This window comes from Quercus suber, unplaced genomic scaffold (assembly GCF_002906115.3).
Source record: "Quercus suber isolate HL8 unplaced genomic scaffold, Cork oak 2.0 scaffold_825, whole genome shotgun sequence".
NCBI lineage: Eukaryota > Viridiplantae > Streptophyta > Magnoliopsida > Fagales > Fagaceae > Quercus > Quercus suber.
In genome coordinates, this window is record NW_027070255.1 from 223418 (window position 1) to 244543 (window position 21126).

Below are 21126 nucleotides of genomic sequence, written 5' to 3' on the forward strand. Positions count from 1 at the left end.
TAAGTTAGAGAGAGAGAATTTCTACAACTCTAGAGTGCCAAAACTGGGGAATGATGCTTACCTTGATTTATGAGGATTTTGAGGTTTTTATAGTAATGTAGAGTTGACCTCTATTCTTTCGTAGAAAAGGTATTTCCTTGTAGAAAGGATTCTCATTAATACTCATATTTTATGGGATCATTTCCTTGTAGGGACTCCTCTGATTAGGGTTGGGCATAGAATGCAAGATATTTCCATATTGGGATTCTTGGAGACCACTCATACCGCGTAAGTGCCACGCAACTTTAACAAACTATCTCCCTTAGACCCGTCTACTTTAAGGAGTCCATCCGTCACCTTGCCTCTCTGTCCAGGTCATGAACTTGACTACTAGTTCGTTGGTTGGTTGAGTACCGAGGCCGTCTTTTTTGATGACTTCGTAACTTATGATTGTCTCCATTCATTGGATCTATCTGCTTTGGGATTTATCCCTATCAGATGCCCCATCACTCCATGGGTCCGTTGCCTGGTATTTTAGATGGACACGTGAGGTGATGGTTTCACCTAGTTCTAGGGAATTATGTTTTGATTTACAGGGTTGTTGAGAGTTAGAAATGTTGAGGGGACACGTGGCACGATTTTAGTGGTGGGTTACTCAGATTGAAGCGTTGCTTCGTCTCTTGCACAGTTTCTTCTATATATATATATATATATATGTTGCTTTCTTCCCTCATTTCCAACTTTTGATGTTAATTCCCAGTGTCAGAACTCAACCGTCGCCCACAAGAATCTATCAATCCGTCATCTCAGGGCACCCGTTTACTGTGCTCCCATCTTCTTATTCGTACCATATACTTGTAAATGCTCTCATCCTGTATACTTTTGCTTTTTCTTTCATTCAAGACTTATATGACTACTGCGTATATAGACCTATAGAGTCTTAGGAGTTTATCCATCACTTGTGGGTGTAATAGATGTCTAGTGAAGCATTGAGTGAACAGACATGTGTCTACGAAGGAGCGGGCTACGATGAAGTGTACTCGTCAAGTCAAATGAACTCGGCGCCTCATACCCTGAAAGGGATCCGTCTACTAACTCACCTTCCAAGAAGGAAGATGAGGACTCGAATGAGGACAGGTCAGAGAGTGATATGGACGAAGTTTCAAACAACAAGGAGAGCGACGAGTCCCCTCTTCGAACCGTTGTTAGCCCCGATGGCCTTAGGAACTTCGTCCTTCCCTTAATATGGACGGTTAATGATTTTAGTTTGACCATTCAAAGAAAACACTTCAACACCTTACGGGATAGGTATCAAATTCTCTTTGATATCCCCATTCGTTTGCCATACAAGTTTGAAAAGTGTTACTATTGTGATGCCCCTGACGTTGGGATGTTTAAGCAGATGTTCAAGGCTGGGTTTAGGCTGCCTTTAAATGCATTCCACTGTCGCTTGGCCTAATACCATCACCCAGATTTCTCTAAATGCCTAGAGAATCTTCCTTGTGCTAAGGTGTTATATGGGGTACTAAGTAAGGGGAGCCGTCGCTTAACCGTGGAGGAGTTCTTCCATTGCTATCACCGGTCGGAGATAATTAAGTCAAGGGGCATATATAGTTTCCTGCCAAGGAAACCATCGCTAAGGTTGGTGTACAAAACCCCTGACTCCAACCAGAACTGGAAAAACCGATATTTTTTCGTCCAGGGAGATAATTGGGTGTGTCACCATGATGAACGGCAGGATATGCCCGTTCTTGATAAAACCTGGGGTATATTGCCCCCGTCTAGTAGGTGTCCATTTACTTAGTTTGTTTGTCACTTACACATAATTATTGTTGCCTAACTTAATGCTTATTTTGGTTGCAGCCTAGGTTCATCCAGAGGTTACCCTCGAGTAGTGGAAACAACTCGTCACCCCTAGACACCATCCACTAGTATCATAAGGGTCCCGAGCCTTCAGTCGTAGCCTGTTGCTACAACAAGACCGCCCGTAAGCGTAAGTCCGTCATTTGTCTTTACTACTATTCATTCTTTGTTCTTTTTGATTGATTATTGTCTAACCCTCCCTTCCCGTTCCCTTTGGTGCAGAAATGGATGATAGTAAAAGGAAAGCCCTCATCCATAAACAAGCTACTGAACATGCAAAGAAGCGGTTGGACAGGGTCATGTCCTTTGTTGAAGGGACGGTGCAAGCTAAGTTGTTCACAAAGTGGAAGTTTACAGATAAAAGCAACCATCCACCCAAGAAGCTCAAAGAGGTAGCTACGTCAACTGTCGGAGAGACGCCTGCAGCTACCCAGGTGCCCCCTCCTCTCCGTCACGGTGTTGGTAAGGGCTTGATGATGGCCAAAGGTCTCGTCCTTGAGAAGTACCCTCCTCTTCCTTGTGAGGATCCAAAACATGTTGTAAGGCTTCTGTCGTTCATCGTCAAAGGCGATGACTATGAAAGCCTGAGCAATCATGCCACTAAGGCCATGGGGGAGTCAAGTCTCTTTGGCTTGGCTCAGCTGCGCAACCGCCCTCCTTCCATTCCGTTATTCAACTACTGTTCTTAGTTCTAACCAGCTCTTAACTTTTTACAGGAGGTGCTGATGATGTAGGGTTTGATGGACTGTTGCCTGGCCTGAGAGAAATGGGTCGACCGTCTAAAGGAGAAGGCTGAGGCTATCGAGACGGAGCTAAATGAGCTTAAGGCTTGGAAGGAAGTACAAGTCAAAAAGCTGACCATGACCAAGAAAGCCTTGGAAGAGTCTAAGAGCCATGCTAATGAGCTGAGAAAAGTGCTCCAGGACAAAAAGGGGGAAATCTCCAAACTAAGGGGGCAAGTTCGTCAAGTTAAAGAAGACGGTAAGATAGAGTTTCGCAACTCTGACGGCTTTCTTACCGAACTCAGCGACTGCTATGCCAACAGCTTCTCAGAGTGTCTCCGTCAGGTTAAGGCTATCTACCCTAACCTGGACGCATCGCAGGTTTCTTTAGATAACATGGCCTAAACTCCTACTAGGACCATCGACCACGAAGGTACTAATGAGATCCTTATGACCGATCCCTTACCTAACATTCAGGGTGATGAAGAGGCGACTCCTAAGAATAAGCAGGTCAAGTCCGTTGGGGATGAGAACCGTCTTGTTGGGGAGGAGGATGAGCCAACTGAGCATGAAAAAGGTCGTTAACGAAGAAACCCTCGTCAACCAAGCCTAGTGTTTTTTGTAAAAAAAAATTTTATTTTTTAATTGTATTATGGAAATCCTTTTTAAGAACAATGGTTGTGTAATTTCTAACATTGCCCACAAAATTTTGGGTTTTTATTTCTAAGTTTATGTGCTTCCATTCTATCTAAAAAAAATTTGGACCGTCAACTTTGTAGATTTTAGGCCACTCATTGGATTTTTTAAACCAAGAATGGTTCATCCACTTTATAAGAGTGGCTTAGTAGATTTTTAGAATGACCATAGTCCATCCACCTCACGGGTTGGACTTCGTAAATTTGTAAGATAAACATGGTCCGTCCACATCCGCGTTTTAATAAATAACTCTGGCTTATCATCCGTTCACCTTATGCAAGGGGCTCTTAATAAACCTTATAGTGTTGCAATGATTCGTTCATTTCGTAAATCGTACTTAACAGGTTCCTATGGGTATCTCTAGATCCATCCACCTAAGGAATTGCGTAAACCACTTGGGTTTCTATGAATCCGTCCACTTAAGGACGTGTATGAATTTCAAGTTATCCCTTGAGATCTCCTTGTATCTGTCCACTCAAGGACTTGTATAAATTTCAAGTTATCCCTTGGGATTTCCTTGTATCCGTCCACTAGGGGACTTGTATAAATTTCAAATTATCCCTTGGAATTTTTGAATCCACCCACTTAAGGACTTATATGCATTTCAAGTTATCCCTTGGGATTTCCTTGTATTCGTCCACTCAAGGACTTGTATAAATTTTAAATTGCGATGAAAGAGATGAGGAGTGATAGGGAGGAGTTGTCGGTTACCACGCTTGTTAGTGGGAATATTGAGAGAATGAGTGGAATTAGGAATGTGGATGATGATGATGATGATGATGATGATGGAAGAGTGTGTGAAGCTCTTGATGTGTATGTTTATGTTAGGAGTTATGTGGTACCTACATTTGGGGTTCGAGAAAATGGTGCTCGTTTGGCTGTGGTGGGTCACGGGAGGGATGTGGTGAATGCTAAGTACTCGGATTAGGTGAGGTCAGTGTGCATGTTTTTGTTCAAGGAAAGGAAAGAAATTTATGTCACATTGTTGAAGCAAAAATAAGACACTTTTTATTTGTTTTTGTTTTCTTGGCAGGCTTAGGAAGCCTCTTGAAAAGATGAGGCCTTTTGCAGTGATTGGGCTCTTGTTGTCAAATGATGGTGATCAGATACTTGAAGGATATGTTACAAACTTTTCGTTGTTTGTCGAAAGGTGAGTGGCTAAGAATTTAAGAAATGCTCAATTCTTGTGACTGCTTATCTCAATTGAAATTTGGTTTAATTTTAGTGGTAGATTGTTCACCAAGTAGCATTTGTTCCTATTTCTATTGATCGGGAAATCCTACTATTTAACTATTTTTGGTTCATATTTAACCATTTAATTGTCGCTGGACTTAACTTTACGTGAATCCTATCATGAGATTGTTCTCAGGTTGGAGAAGTTGGTTTTTATAGCGTTAAATTGGCATGCAATAAAGAACTAGAAAATCAAGGTTTGTGTAGTGACTATATAGAACTATTTTAACAGCAACTAGTTTTCAAGTAAATCTGAATTGCCTACTATGTCTATTTTATTTATATATATATATATATAAATGAATGCTTTTTTTCAAATTATTGTATAATTTGCAAATCATTTGAATTCTCTTATTGACTTGTATTGAAATCCACTTTTGAATAGTTATAAAACCACTCACAACTTATTTTACCTTCTCTAGGAATTGAACAACCACCATCATTGATTTTGGAAATATATAGGGAAATCTTTTTATTAAGGGAATTGAAAGGTGATTATCTTTGTTTCTTAGAATGTTTGATACACAAAAGTTAAGATATTGTCTTTGCACTAGAGCGATAGTCCTATTCATAAGAAAAAGAGGGTGTTTATGCTTTACTATCTTTTGGAGCTTTGCATGGGTTCCAAATTTCAAATACTTTTAGAATGCTTATTCCTATGACATTGAAACTCTCTTTTTCCACTGGAACTTGTAGATAAAAAATGCTCATCAAAACAAGTTTTAAATGACAAGGTGGCTTGGTATTAGCTGGTACTGTTGCTTTCTCTTCATATTTTTAGAATAGCTCATGACTTATGAGAATCTTATCAATATCAGGATTGCATGTATTGTTGTATGTTCCCTGCTATTTGGTATTAGTTTTATAATTATAATTCTTTTACAGAAGGTGTTTACAGGATATTGATGAAGCCAAGGGAGACTACTTGAATGATTGCAATGATACATGTGCTTTTGAAGTACAAGTAGCTCCTATTGTAGTTTGATAAAAATGTTTGATGCAACTTGCAAAGTTATCAACACTATTGCTGAGGAAGGAGCTAATTATAAACAACATAGTGATGCCAAAGGAGCTTATTAGGTATTAATATCAATTGAATTTGTTTTAATTTTCCATATGATGAAAGAGATTGTGGGAATTACTAATATTCTTTGCCAAGCTTTGCAATAACATTCTCAGGATCTTTTAAATGTCATGCATTTAGTTTCAACTACAAAATCACTTATTCAAAAGTTGAGAGCTGATGGATGGGAACCTTTTACTTACTAGTGTTATATCATTTTGTGGACAACATGAAATTGATATTCCTAATTTAAATGCTCGTTACACTAAAACTCAAGGTAGATACTGTCATCAACATGAAGCTTTGATAACAATAGAACATCATTTAAGAATTTGACATATTTACAGTTGCAATAGATTTTCAATAGCAAGAATTGAATATTAAATTTTGTGAGCTAACAGTAGATCTTCTCACTCTTAGTTCAGCATTAAATCCTAAGGATGCTTTTAGATCATTCAAAATTGGTGATATTTGCAATTTGACTGAAAATTATTATCCTCAAGATTTCACTGAGCATGAAATTTGTCTTTCAAAACATCAATTGCAACATTATGAGTTTGATGTGACAAAGCATCTAGATTTTCAGAATATGGGTACAATATTTGAGCTATGTAGGGATTAGAAATTTCAGGAAAGTCTAAATTCTATCATTTAATTGATAGACTGATTCGTCTTGTGTTGACTCTTCCAATTTCTTCAACAACTACAGAACAAGCTTTTTCAGTTTGAAACTATTAAAAACAAGACTTCGCAATAGAATGGATGATGAACTTTTGGCAGATAATATGATAGTTTATATAGAAAAGGAAATTGCTGAGAATTTCACCATAGAAATGATTATGGATGAATTCTATTCCATGAAAAATCATCGTCAGACATGATTTTGATGTGAAATGTTTTTTTGTGTATGAATATTTTTGTATATGTCTATATTGAACTAGACAGTTTTTGTATGTTCATTAATGTTTAAGATATATCAAAATTGAAATTTCATATTCAATAGATTTATTATTTATGTTTTTTATATCAATACTTCGAATCGACCCCCCATGTAAAATTCCTGGCTACGCCCCTGCATACTAGGATTCATTGCAATACCACATTTACTTTTAAGGATTAAAATAAATACTTAAAAAATTCATTTTTAATCTTAACCTTTTGATCAAATTTTTTTAACCTTTTAAATTTAACCCTTTTACTTTTTCACTTTGATGCATTTAAAAGGTTAGATACTTAGAATATGTTCAGTATTACTTACTAAGCATTACCTCAAAAACTTCTACGCTCTAACAAATATTTTTGCAAATAACTTGCCTGCATATCCAAAATCAACATATATAATTAATGCATTTATTATCCACACAAAGCAATTGCACCCATTACAGAATACATAAAGAGTATAAATATCAAACTACAACATTCTATAGATACAACATAAGCGGTCTCAAGGCATTTAATAGTTTGCAAGTTTAGGTAGAGTTTTCTATATTGTCCATTTGTCCGTGTAAGCAAAGGGGAGTGGCTAGTAACACTATTATGCCTTCCAAGTTTTAACTTCTAATAATGAGACCAATTTTACTTTATGCATTTGCTAAAAAAAAAAAATTTACTTTATGCAATTATACTATAAAATAATGTCAATTGTTAGTTTGTTACGCAAGCAAAAGTTATTTGCTATTCACGCTTGCCATACTCGGTGATAGAAAAATGAAATCAAAAGAAGGAAAAGAAAGAAGAGACGTACAAGAGAGAAAGCGAATTCCAAAAAAAAAAAAAAAAAAAGAAGCAAGCAAGACAGAGATGAAGAGCGAAAAGTGGAACTGTATTAAAAAGCTGAAGCAGGTTGCGACCATCAATAAACGGTTGAGAAGAGCATAGGCACGTCCAGCCACTAATGTTGCACGCTCTATCGTCATCGGCATGGAGAGAACCGAGTTGAACAAGATTGCTCGCTATTTTTCGAAAAGGAACAAAGTAACAGTCTCTTCTTGGAAGGAGGTTAAGGCTCTCATCTTCTTTCATGACGACTATGGATACGTGTAGAAATTATTGCATTGGCGAAGAAGTATGACGGAATCAGAAAAAAGGCAAATCAATATTGCATCGAGTTGCTCGATTAATGGTAATAATCGTCTACCACATTTTTTTTAGAATTTGTATTTTTTTTTTTTTTTGTTCTTTCTATTTTTTTTTTTTTTTTGGAGGTATTGTGAAAGTGAGAAAGTGAAGAAGATGGTGCTGCCGGCTTTGCAAGCTTTATGTTGTTATTTTTCTTTATTTTAGGGTTCATATGTTTCAATAAACGAGATAGAATGAGCACGTAATGGTGTTTGGTTGCTTTTTTGAGGAACATTTGTGTTTGGTTTTACTCAATATTGAAATCACGAGTTGATTTGTTATAATTATAATGTCTAGCCTCTTTTTCTCTTTCTTCCTTTCCTCTTATTGAATTGATTTGTATGGGATTTTTGAGGCGGGGGTCAAGTGGTTGCGGCAGCGTGGATTTTGGGTTTAATTTGTGACGTGGGTTGTGAGGTGGTCTCTGATGGTGGCGGGTCTAGTGTGGGTTATGGGTTTTGGTGGGTGTGCGGTGGTGGGTCTGGTGTTTGGTGTGGTGCTGTGGAAGAGAGGGTTTTGTTAGCACTACAAAAAAATTAGGCTATTCCAACGTTTGCAAAACCGCTGGGATAGCCCCAAAAAGTGCTGGAATAGAGTCAAAATTCCTATCATGGCATTTTTTTTTTCACTTCAAATTGTCGGGCAGTGATAGTTGGTATAGGGTCACTAGACCTATACTACCGCTTTTGAAAAGCGCTGGGATATGTCCTGACGCTCTTCAGACCCTATTTCGACATTTTTACTTGTGTTAGAACAGCTCTTACCAATAGCTTTGAAGACTTGTACCAGTGGATTTCAGGGCCTATACTGGCGCTTTTTGTTTATTAAAAAGCACTAGTATAGGTCAATCTATACAAACGGTTTTATAACTGCCTTTATAGGGTATTCACGGAAATATGAATACAACCTATACTAGCGCTTTTGAAAGCACTGGCATAGGCAGTACCTATTCCAATGTTCTCGAAAGCACTGGTATAGGTCTTCAATAAATATAATTAAAAATGCCTATACCAGCGCTTTTGAAAGCACTGGTATAGGCAATATTTATTCCAGCGTTCTCGAAAGTGCTAGTATAGGTCTTCAATGAATATAATTAAAAAAACCTATACCAACACTTTTTAACCGCCAGAATAGGTTTTGCCTATGTCAGCGCTTTCAAAAGCACTGGTATAGGGTATATGCCCATACCCTATTCTATTGATTTTTAAAGCGTCAGAATAGGACAACCATATCCCTTGGGATTTCCTTGTATTCGTCCACTCAAGGACTTGTATAAATTTTAAATTGCGATGAAGGAGATGAGGAGTGATAGGGAGGAGTTATCGGTTACCACGCTTGTTAGTGGGAATATTGAGAGAATGAGTGGAATTAGGAATGTGGATGATGATGATGATGATGGAAGAGTGTGTGAAGCTCTTGATGTGTATGTTTATGTTGGGAGTTATGTGGTACCTATATTTGGGGTTCGAGAAAATGGTGCTTGTTTGGCTGTGGTGGGTCGCGGGAGGGATGTGGTGAATGCTAAGTACTCGGATTGGGTGAGGTCGGTGTGCATGTTTTTGTTCAAGGAAAGGAAAGAAATTTATGTCACATTGTTGAAGCAAAAATAAGACACTTTTTATTTGTTTTTGTTTTCTTGGCAGGCTTAGGAAGCCTCTTGAAAAGATGAGGCCTTTTGCAGTGACTGAGCTCTTGTTGTCAAATGATGGTGATCAGATACTTGAAGGATATGTTACAAACTTTTCGTTGTTTGTCGAAAGGTGAGTGGCTAAGAATTTAAGAAATGCTCAGTTCTTGTGACTGCTTATCTCAATTGAAATTTGGTTTAATTTTAGTGGTAGATTGTTCACCAAGTAGTATTTGTTCCTATTTCTATTGATCGGGAAATCCTACTGTTTAACTGTTTTTGGTTTATATTTAACCATTTAATTGTCGTTGGACTTAACTTTACGTGAATCCTATCATGAGATTGTTCTCAGGTTGGAGAAGTTGGTTTTTATAGCGTTAAATTGGCATGCAATAAAGAACTAGAAAATCAAGGTTTGTGTAGTGACTATATAGAACTATTTTAACAGCAACTAGTTTTCAAGTAAGTCTGAATTGCCTACTATGTCTATTTTATATATATATATATATATATATATATATATATAAATGAATGCTTTTTTTCAAATTATTAGCCTACTATGTCTATTTTATATATATATATATATATATATATATATATAAATGAATGCTTTTTTTCAAATTATTGTATAATTTGCAAATCATTTGAATTCTCTTATTGACTTGTATTGAAATCCACTTTTAAATAGTTGTAAAACCACTCACAACTTATTTTACCTTCTCTAGGAATTGAACAACCACCATCATTGATTTTGGAAATATATAGGGAAATCTTTTTATTAAGGGAATTGAAAGGTGATTATCTTTGTTTCTTAGAATGTCTGATGTACAAAAGTTAAGATATTGTCTTTGCACTAGAGCGATAGTCCTATTCATAAGAAAAAGAGAGTGTTTATGCTTTACTATCTTTTGGAGCTTTGCATGGGTTCCAAATTTCAAATACTTTTAGAATGCTTATTCCCATGACATTGAAACTCTCTTTTTCCACTGGAACTTGTAGATAAAAAAATGCTCATCAAAACAAGTTTTAAATGACAAGGTGGCTTGGTATTAGCTGGCACTGTTGCTTTCTCTTCATATTCTTAGAATAGCTCATGACTTATGAGAATCTTATCAATATCAGGATTGCATGTATTGTTGTATGTTCCCTGCTATTTGGTATTAGTTTTATAATTATAATTTTTTTACAGAAGGTGTTTACAGGATATTGATGAAGCCAAGGGAGACTACTTGAATGATTGCAATGATACATGTGCTTTTGAAGTACAAGTAGCTCCTATTGTAGTTTGATAAAAATGTTTGATGCAACTTGCAAAGTTATCAACACTATTGCTAAGGAAGGAGCTAATTATAAATAACATAGTGATGCCAAAGGAGCTTATCAGGTATTAATATCATTTGAATTTGTTTTAATTTTGCATATGATGAAAGAGATTATGGGAATTACTAATATTCTTTGCCAAGCTTTGCAACAACATTCTCAGGATCTTTTAAATGTCATGCATTTAGTTTCAACTACAAAATCACTTATTCAAAAGTTGAGAGCTGATGGATGGGAACCTTTTACTTACTAGTGTTACATCATTTTGTGGACAACATGAAATTGATATTCCTAATTTAAATGCTCGTTACACTAAAACTCAAGGTAGATACCGTCATCAACATGAAGCTTTGATAACAATAGAACATCATTTAAGAATTTGACATATTTACAGTTGCAATAGATTTTCAATAGCAAGAATTGAATATTAGATTTATTGATCTAATAGTAGATCTTCTCACTCTTAGTTCAGCATTAAATCCTAAGGATGCTTTTAGATCATTCAAAATTGGTGATATTTGCAATTTGGCTGAAAATTATTATCATCAAGATTTCACTGAGCATGAAATTTGTCTTTCAAAACATCAATTGCAACATTATGAGCTTGATGTGACAAAGCATCCAGATTTTCAGAATATGGGTACAATATTTGAGCTATGTAGGAATTAGAAATTTCAGGGAAGTCTAAATTCTATCATTTAATTGATAGACTGATTCGTCTTGTACTGACTCTTCCAATTTCTACAGCAACTACAGAACAAGCCTTTTCAGCTTTGAAACTATTAAAAACAAGACTTCGCAATAGAATGGAGGATAAACTTTTGGCAGATAATATGATAGTTTATATAGAAAAAGAAATTGCTGAGAATTTCACCATAGAAATGATTATGGATGAATTCTATTCCATGAAAAATCATCGTCAGACATGATTTTGATGTGAAATGTTTTTTTGTGTGTGAATATTTTTGTATATGTCTATATTGAACTAGACAGTTTTTGTATGTTCATTAGTGTTTAAGATATATCAAAATTGAAATTTCATATTCAATAGACTTATTATTTATGTTTTTTATATCAATACTTCGAATCGGCCCCCCATGTAAAAATTCCTGGCTACGCCCCTGCATACTAGGATTCATTGCAATACCACATTTACTTTTAAGGATTAAAATAAATAGTTAAAAAATTCATTTTTAATCTCGACCTTTTGATCAAATTTTTTTAACCTTTTAAATTTAACCCTTTTACTTTTTCACTTTGATGCATTTAAAAGGTTAGATACTTAGAATATGTTCAATATTACTTACTAAGCATTACCTCAAAAACTTCTACGCTCTAACAAATATTTTTGCAAATAACTTGCCTGCATATCCAAAATCAAGATATATAATTAATGCATTTATTATCCACACAAAGCAATTGCACCCAGTACAGAATACATAAAGAGTATAAATATCAAACTACAACATTCTATAGATACAACATAAGCGGTCTCAAGGCATTTAATAGTTTGCAAGTTTAGGTAGAGTTTTCTATATTGTCCATTTGTCCATGTAAGCAAAGGGGAGTGGCTAGTAACACTATTATGCCTTCCAAGTTTTAACTTCTAATAACGAAACCAATTTTATTGCTCAAAAAAAAAAATTTACTTTATGCAATTATACTATAAAATAATGTCAATTGTTAGTTTGTTACGCAAGCAAAAGTTATTTGCTATTCACGCTTGCCATACTCGGTGATAGAAAAATGAAATCAAAAGAAGGAAAAGAAAGAAGAGACGTACAAGAGAGAAAGCGAATTCCCAAAAAAAAAAAAAAAAGAAGCAAGCAAGACAGAGATGAAGAGCGAAAAGTGAAACTGTATTAAAAAGCTGAAGCAGGTTGCGACCATCAATAAACGGTTGAGAAGAGCATAGGCACGTCCAGCCACTGATGTTGCACGCTCTATCGTCATCGGCATGGAGAGAACCGTGTTGAACAAGATTGCTCGCTATTTTTCGAAAAGGAACAAAGTAACAGTCTCTTCTTGGAAGGAGGTTAAGGCTCTCATCTTCTTTTGTGACGACTATGGATACGTGTAGAAATTATTGCATTGGCGAAGAAGTACGACGGAATTAGAAAAAAGGCAAATCAATATTGCATCGAGTTGCTCGATTAATGGTAATAATCGTCTACCACATTTTTTTTAGAATTTGTATTTTTTTTTTTTGTTCTTTCTATTTTTGTTTTTTTTGGAGGTATTGTGAAAGTGAGAAAGTGAAGAAGATGGTGCTGCTGGCTTTGCAAGCTTTATGTTGTTCTTTTTCTTTATTTTAGGGTTCATATGTTTCAATGAACGAGATAGAATGAGCAGGTAATGGTGTTTGGTTGCTTTTTTGAGGAACATGTGTTTGGTTTTACTCAATATTGAAATCACGAGTTGATTTGTTATAATTATAATGTCTAGCCTCTCTTTCTCTTTCTTCCTTTCCTTTTATTGAATCGATTTGTATGGGATTTTTGAGGCGAGGGTCAGGTGGTTGCGGCGGCGTGGATTTTGGGTTTAATTTGTGGCATGGGTTGTGGGGTGGTCTCTGATGGTGGTGGGTCTAGTGTGGGTTATGGGTTTTGGTGGGTGTGTGATGGTGGGTCTGGAATTTGGTGTGGTGCTGTGGAAGAGAGGGTTTTGTTAGCACTACAAAAAAATGGGGTTATTCCAACGTTTGCAAAACCGCTAGGATAGCCCCAAAAAATGTTGGAATAGAGTCAAAATTCCTATCATGGCATTTTTTTTCCACTTCAAATTGTCAGGCAGTGATAGTTTGTATAGGGTCACTAGACTTATACTACCGCTTTTGAAAAGCGCTGGGATATGTCCCGACGCTTTTCAGACCCTATTCCGACATTTTTACTTGTGTCAGAACAGCCCTTACCAATAGCTTTGAAGACTTGTACCAGCGGATTTCAGGGCCTATACTGGCGCTTTTTGTTTATTAAAAAGCACCAGTATAGGTCAATCTATACAAGCGGTTTTATAACTGCCTTTATAGGGTATTCACGGAAATATGAATACAACCTATACTAGCGCTTTTGAAAGCACTGGCATGGCAGTACTTATTCCAATGTTCTCGGACGCACTGGTATAGGTCTTCAATAAATATAATTAAAAATGCCTATACCAGCGCTTTTGAATGCACTGGCATAGGCAGTATTTATTCCAGCGTTCTCGAAAGTGCTAGTATAGGTCTTTAATGAATATAATTAAAAAGACCTATACCAACACTTTTTAACCACCAGAATAGTTTCTGCCTATGTCAGCGCTTTCAAAAGCACTGGTATAGGGTATATGCCCATACCCTATTCTAGTGATTGTTAAAGCGTTAGAATAGGACAACCATATTCCAGCACTTTTGAAGCTTTGGGATAGGATGGTTTCAAAAATTAAATTAATTAAAAAAAAAACGATAAACCTAACCTATAGCGGCGGTTATAAAACATTGCAATATGGCTTCCTATACTAGCGTTTTTGGAAACCGTCACTATAGGCCTCTTATTGCAACGATTTATAAGGTGCCTGCCGTTATAGGGTTTCCTATACCAGTAGTTTCAAAAAGCGCTGGTATAGGCTTCTCTATTATGGCGGTTTTTAAAAGCTCTGGGGAAAAAACGCTGCAATAGGACGATTTTTTTTTTTTTTTTTTTTTAGTGTAGGGTTTTGGGTTTTCTAAAGTACAAAGTGCGTTGTTGCTGTGTTTTGGGTTTAATTTGTGGTGTGGGTTATGGGGTGGTCCCTGATGGTGGTGCGATGGTGGCGGGTTATGGGTTTTGGTGGTTGTGCGGTGGTGGACCTGGTGTTTGGTGTGGTGCTGTGGAGGAGAAGGTTTTGTTTGGGTTTTGGGTTCAAAAGTATGGAGACACAGTATGATGATTAGAGTACGCATGGCTTGATCTGGTTTGGCAACAGTAATACGTGTAGTTTCTCTCTCATTACTATTTTACTTATCAGCACTAATTCTTTACCTCCCCTAAAATTAGCAAAACAGAACTATTTTTGTACACGTAATGTAAAGTAAAATAGCAATGATATTTAAGAAGCCAATTTTAATGGATGATGAAAATTTCATATTAATATTGGTTGATTTTTATGTTATCTCTCTTGCTGGATATAGTTACCTTTTTTTTTTTTTTTTGAGAAAGTTACCTACAAGTTAGCTAGGCATGCACAATTTATTTCATAAATGTTTGTGAGGATGGAACTCATGGAAAAGACCCCTCCTTCATCCAACACCAAATGGATTTAGATGCATCTGTTTAAGCGTTTTAATGAAAAATTGATTAAACTTCTTTAAAAATAAAACTCACATGATAATCAGTAAAAATTTAATTAATTATTTTTTCCGCTTTATGTAGTTATAAAAGAAATCGATTGAATTAGAGTTTATTGGGAGCTTTAATACGTAATTATAAGGTTATGAATTGGTTGTGTCATTGTCTTGAGTTGGTGTAGATTCCACATCTCCAAATCAAGAAGCATGGAGCCATGCAATTAATTGATGTGAGCCATCATAAAAGGCCTAATCCTTTTACACTGCTTTACCCATCAACCCTTTAAGCTATTACCCATGACAGAAATCAAGAACCATATCACCCATACACCACCAACCCAAAACCACCACAAGCCACCCCAATCTACCATCTATTGATCCAATTGAAAAAACCTGCAATGACTGTATGGCAAGACTGGTGAGAGAAAGTCCAAGAAAGAGAGGAGAAATGGTTGGGACGTTGGCATATTTATTTCATTAGCTACAACATAAGCGGTCTCATATCCTCCAGTTGTCATTTTTATTTCATTACCATATTACATGCATATTAAAAATAAAAAAATTGAACGAGTTCTTGTTAATTCAATTAATACTCCGTAAAACTGTTTTTCCCTAAAAAAAATAGTAAAGCTTTTCTTAAATGTAAGATATTTGGGTTCAAAATCTATAAGAGTAATGCTATAGACACAAATTATTTTACAACATTTTTATAAACTGTTGATGTGACTTTAGCATTTTTCAAATAGTTATTGTAAGTAAAAATGTGATGTTAATGATTAACTCATATTAGAACTAGTAAAAATTTGCCACATTAATAGTTTGTATCTGTAGCATTACTCAATTGACATAGCAATAAGGTTATAAACTGTTGATGTGACTTTAGCATTTTTCAAATAGTTATTGTAAGTAAAAATGTGATGTTAATAATTAGCCCATATTAGAACTAGTAAAAATTTGTCACATTAATAGTTTGTATCTGTAGCATTACTCAATTGACATAGCAATAAGGTTAGCCCAAATCTTATTGCTATGTCAATTGAGTAATGCTACAGATACAAACTATTTTACAACATTTTTACAAACTGTTAACATCTATTTTTTTTTTAAATGAACCCAAATATAACATATAATTAAATCTATACTATTAATAATAGGATTCTTTATTTGGGTTTCAACATTTTGTATACTAAAATACTCTTACACAAATTCTTAAACTCTCTAAAATACCCCTATCTTTTAGTTAAATAATTTTAAATTAAAAAAAATAGAAACTGGTTAAAAGAGTATTTTATTGTTCCTAAATTTTAGGTTTTTTCCTTTATTTTCTTCATTCAGCCTAAAACTTAGAATACTATCTCTATTTCATTTTTAAACATTATTCCACGTTATCTTACTCATTTTTTTAATACACAGTTATTTATATATTACTTTTAAACATTATAATACTAATTCAAAAAAATGAATAAAAAAAATATTATTGCATGCGCAAAGTGCGTATGATGAGTCTAATATTATATAAATCTTCCAAAATAGATACTAGTAGAAAGTGTAATTAGAAAATAGTAATTTATATTTGATATTTTTAAAATAAATATATATAGATAATCTATAGATTATTAAAAAATACTTTAATAATTGAACGAACAAGTATACTCTGAGGGAAAGTTCATTATAAAAAATAAATAAATAAAAACCCATAATTTTATTCTTAGAACATATTAAACCCTGTACTTATTTTTTGTATATTTGTGAAAGTATACAATTTAAACTTTAAAGTATCCCATTTTAATATGGTTTAAAGTATATTCTAAGAATAAAACAATGGGATTTTTCTTATAAAAAAAAAACTATAGGATTTTTTTTTTAAAATGTTGTTTCTCCTATATTTGACAAGTTCAAAAAAGGCAATACATTTAAGAAAAAAAAAAAAAAAAAAAACCGGAAGCAACGAACGGTGGCAACCATACAATAGCACTACGCAATTATGTCCTGCAACTTTAGATTAGGTCCTTTATGATTTAATGTGGTATATATTGCAGTCTCAGTTCAAGGACTTTTCTGTGCATGGAAGAATGATGTACATTTTGGTTTCAAATGAATGTTTCTAGATTTGTATGATTTTGGGACTGTCGTTGGATGTGATTTTGAGAAGACTCATAAGGCTTAGAATTGTGTGGTTTGGGTTTTGTGCAGACATTTTAGCTGAAAAGATTTCTCATTGACTGTTGTATATAGAGGGACTTGTGTCTTATCCATTTTTTTTTTTCTTCTTCATAACATGCCACTACATTGCTATGGGCCTCTAGTTATATACATAAATATATTTCTTAGTTCCTCTGATCTTCATACTTGTGGTGAAGTCATCATTATTAGTAATTGATAACTTGAATGTTTCCCTTGTGTTCAGTTTGCTGATGCTGAAGGCTAGGACCATATCCAGTTCTTCCCTCCCGGCATCCTGTTTTGGCAGGACCAATATTGGGTAATGGATCCTTTAATTGCAAATTAGGAATTATAAGTTTTTTCTTGGGTTCTTTGTTTCTGAGATTTATCCATGTTTCATTTAATTATTTCAAATGACTTCTTCTGGCTTTAAGTTGAATGGCAAAAATCATTAATGACAAGTAACCTTTATTTGTAACTTATTTATTTATACTGCACATAGCATATTTTGACACATACATAACATAGTACAATTTCTCTCAAATGTAATAATATTGCACACAACATAGTTTGATTACTCTCTTTATGTAATATTTTTGGGGAGGGGATTTGGCTGGCTGAACTCAAGCCTGTCTGTGATTGTTTGGTGATGGAAATACCATCCTTTTGCATTACCTTAATTATCCTATTTTATTTCCCCTTCTGTTTGACTTGTTAATCAAGATAGGAAGATCATCTGACAGGGCATTTTTAGTTTGTTGCTGTAACCTCCATGGCAGACTGAACTATGCCTTATAGAAGGTGGCTTTTTCAGTGCATAAGTCTCCAATTTTTTCATTTGAGGGACTAATTTCTTATTAATACGATTGTTCTTGAATTAGAACACGCAGCATGTTACTGAAGTAGCTGGCAGTAGAAATGTTTTTTCGTGGTTATTAAAATCATATTGGCCATTTCAAAAGTTCAGATAGGTAACAAAAGCTACTTGCAGGATGGTAGATATACTGCTATGTAAGATTGTAAGCGAGTAAACCTATATTTATTGGCTGCTTCTATTGTGCCTATTGCTTTCAAGAAATCATTTTTTTTCATTTTCATTTTATTTTGTTGAAGTTATTCTATATCTCACAAAAATGAAATTATTTCAATTTCACATAGGTTCTCTTAGAAACAGTGTGATTCTATTTGTGGCATTATAAATTTTTGTGATAACTCCTGTGTAAACTTAAAATGATGCGTTTTGTTTGGTGCTTAGAGGGTTTAGGTGGTGCGGTGTCTAGTTGGATTCTAATAACCAGTTTTCTGGGATGTTGCAGGTGCAGGGACAACTATGCAAGGAATTGAGTAGTGAGTTCTAGATTTTCCAGAACTATCTTTTCAGATTCTAATGCGGGTAAAATTGTTTAGTTTCAGCACCAGTAGCTTTTTTTTTTTTAAAGTGGATTTATCTTTCTCATTCGAAATACTACATATTTCTGGGGCTTTTGTTTTGGTTGTTGGGGCAGGGTGTTTAGGATTGGTCCCATCACCAGAACAGATTTAATAGTCTGATAAGCACTGTAAATTGGATCTATCTAATTGATTTGCCTGACAATTTCAAATGCTGGAATATATGGAGGTTTGATGAGAGGACCTACCCTTATGTTTTGTTTGTTTTGGACCATTGATAAAGTTTTCTATTTGCCTATCATACCCCACCCCCACCCCCCCCCCCCNCTTACTAAGCATTACCTCAAAAACTTCTACGCTCTAACAAATATTTTTGCAAATAACTTGCCTGCATATCCAAAATCAAGATATATAATTAATGCATTTATTATCCACACAAAGCAATTGCACCCAGTACAGAATACATAAAGAGTATAAATATCAAACTACAACATTCTATAGATACAACATAAGCGGTCTCAAGGCATTTAATAGTTTGCAAGTTTAGGTAGAGTTTTCTATATTGTCCATTTGTCCATGTAAGCAAAGGGGAGTGGCTAGTAACACTATTATGCCTTCCAAGTTTTAACTTCTAATAACGAAACCAATTTTATTGCTCAAAAAAAAAAATTTACTTTATGCAATTATACTATAAAATAATGTCAATTGTTAGTTTGTTACGCAAGCAAAAGTTATTTGCTATTCACGCTTGCCATACTCGGTGATAGAAAAATGAAATCAAAAGAAGGAAAAGAAAGAAGAGACGTACAAGAGAGAAAGCGAATTCCCAAAAAAAAAAAAAAAAGAAGCAAGCAAGACAGAGATGAAGAGCGAAAAGTGAAACTGTATTAAAAAGCTGAAGCAGGTTGCGACCATCAATAAACGGTTGAGAAGAGCATAGGCACGTCCAGCCACTGATGTTGCACGCTCTATCGTCATCGGCATGGAGAGAACCGTGTTGAACAAGATTGCTCGCTATTTTTCGAAAAGGAACAAAGTAACAGTCTCTTCTTGGAAGGAGGTTAAGGCTCTCATCTTCTTTTGTGACGACTATGGATACGTGTAGAAATTATTGCATTGGCGAAGAAGTACGACGGAATTAGAAAAAAGGCAAATCAATATTGCATCGAGTTGCTCGATTAATGGTAATAATCGTCTACCACATTTTTTTTAGAATTTGTATTTTTTTTTTTTGTTCTTTCTATTTTTGTTTTTTTTGGAGGTATTGTGAAAGTGAGAAAGTGAAGAAGATGGTGCTGCTGGCTTTGCAAGCTTTATGTTGTTCTTTTTCTTTATTTTAGGGTTCATATGTTTCAATGAACGAGATAGAATGAGCAGGTAATGGTGTTTGGTTGCTTTTTTGAGGAACATGTGTTTGGTTTTACTCAATATTGAAATCACGAGTTGATTTGTTATAATTATAATGTCTAGCCTCTCTTTCTCTTTCTTCCTTTCCTTTTATTGAATCGATTTGTATGGGATTTTTGAGGCGAGGGTCAGGTGGTTGCGGCGGCGTGGATTTTGGGTTTAATTTGTGGCATGGGTTGTGGGGTGGTCTCTGATGGTGGTGGGTCTAGTGTGGGTTATGGGTTTTGGTGGGTGTGTGATGGTGGGTCTGGAATTTGGTGTGGTGCTGTGGAAGAGAGGGTTTTGTTAGCACTACAAAAAAATGGGGCTATTCCAACGTTTGCAAAACCGCTAGGATAGCCCCAAAAAATGTTGGAATAGAGTCAAAATTCCTATCATGGCATTTTTTTTCCACTTCAAATTGTCAGGCAGTGATAGTTTGTATAGGGTCACTAGACTTATACTACCGCTTTTGAAAAGCGCTGGGATATGTCCCGACGCTTTTCAGACCCTATTCCGACATTTTTACTTGTGTCAGAACAGCCCTTACCAATAGCTTTGAAGACTTGTACCAGCGGATTTCAGGGCCTATACTGGCGCTTTTTGTTTATTAAAAAGCACCAGTATAGGTCAATCTATACAAGCGGTTTTATAACTGCCTTTATAGGGTATTCACGGAAATATGAATACAACCTATACTAGCGCTTTTGAAAGCACTGGCATGGCAGTACTTATTCCAATGTTCTCGGACGCACTGGTATAGGTCTTCAATAAATATAATTAAAAATGCCTATACCAGCGCTTTTGAATGCACTGGCATAGGCAGTATTTATTCCAGCGTTCTCGAAAGTGCTAGTATAGGTCTTTAATGAATATAATTAAAAAGACCTATACCAACACTTTTTAACCACCAGAATAGTTTCTGCCTATGTCAGCGCTTTCAAAAGCACTGGTATAGGGTATATGCCCATACCCTATTCTAGTGATTGTTAAAGCGTTAGAATAGGACAACCATATTCCAGCACTTTTGAAGCTTTGGGATAGGATGGTTTCAAAAATTAAATTAATTAAAAAAAAAACGATAAACCTAACCTATAGCGGCGGTTATAAAACATTGCAATATGGCTTCCTATACTAGCGTTTTTGGAAACCGTCACTATAGGCCTCTTATTGCAACGATTTATAAGGTGCCTGCCGTTATAGGGTTTCCTATACCAGTAGTTTCAAAAAGCGCTGGTATAGGCTTCTCTATTATGGCGGTTTT

General features: G+C 35.3%; 2 protein-coding genes and 1 non-coding gene across 3 annotated transcripts; all 3 read left to right on the top strand.

The window, feature by feature from the left end:
• The first annotated feature begins 3930 nt into the window (after window positions 1-3930).
• LOC136065001 (uncharacterized) lies at window positions 3931-5478 on the top strand. Its single transcript, XM_065767586.1, has 3 exons — window positions 3931-4175; window positions 4294-4410; window positions 5379-5478. Exons 1-3 carry the CDS (start codon window positions 3931-3933, stop codon window positions 5476-5478), a joined length of 462 nt encoding a protein of 153 aa, XP_065623658.1.
• A 3485-nt stretch (window positions 5479-8963) lies between these two features.
• Window positions 8964-10590, top strand: LOC112041108 (uncharacterized). The gene is made up of 3 exons (XM_024074005.1): window positions 8964-9217; window positions 9318-9434; window positions 10491-10590. Exons 1-3 carry the CDS (start codon window positions 8964-8966, stop codon window positions 10588-10590), a joined length of 471 nt encoding a protein of 156 aa, XP_023929773.1.
• A 6301-nt stretch (window positions 10591-16891) lies between these two features.
• LOC112041115 (uncharacterized) lies at window positions 16892-18729 on the top strand. The gene is made up of 2 exons (XR_010626646.1): window positions 16892-17406; window positions 18404-18729. It is a non-coding gene; the product is annotated as an uncharacterized LOC112041115 (transcript).
• The last annotated feature ends 2397 nt before the right edge of the window (window positions 18730-21126 follow it).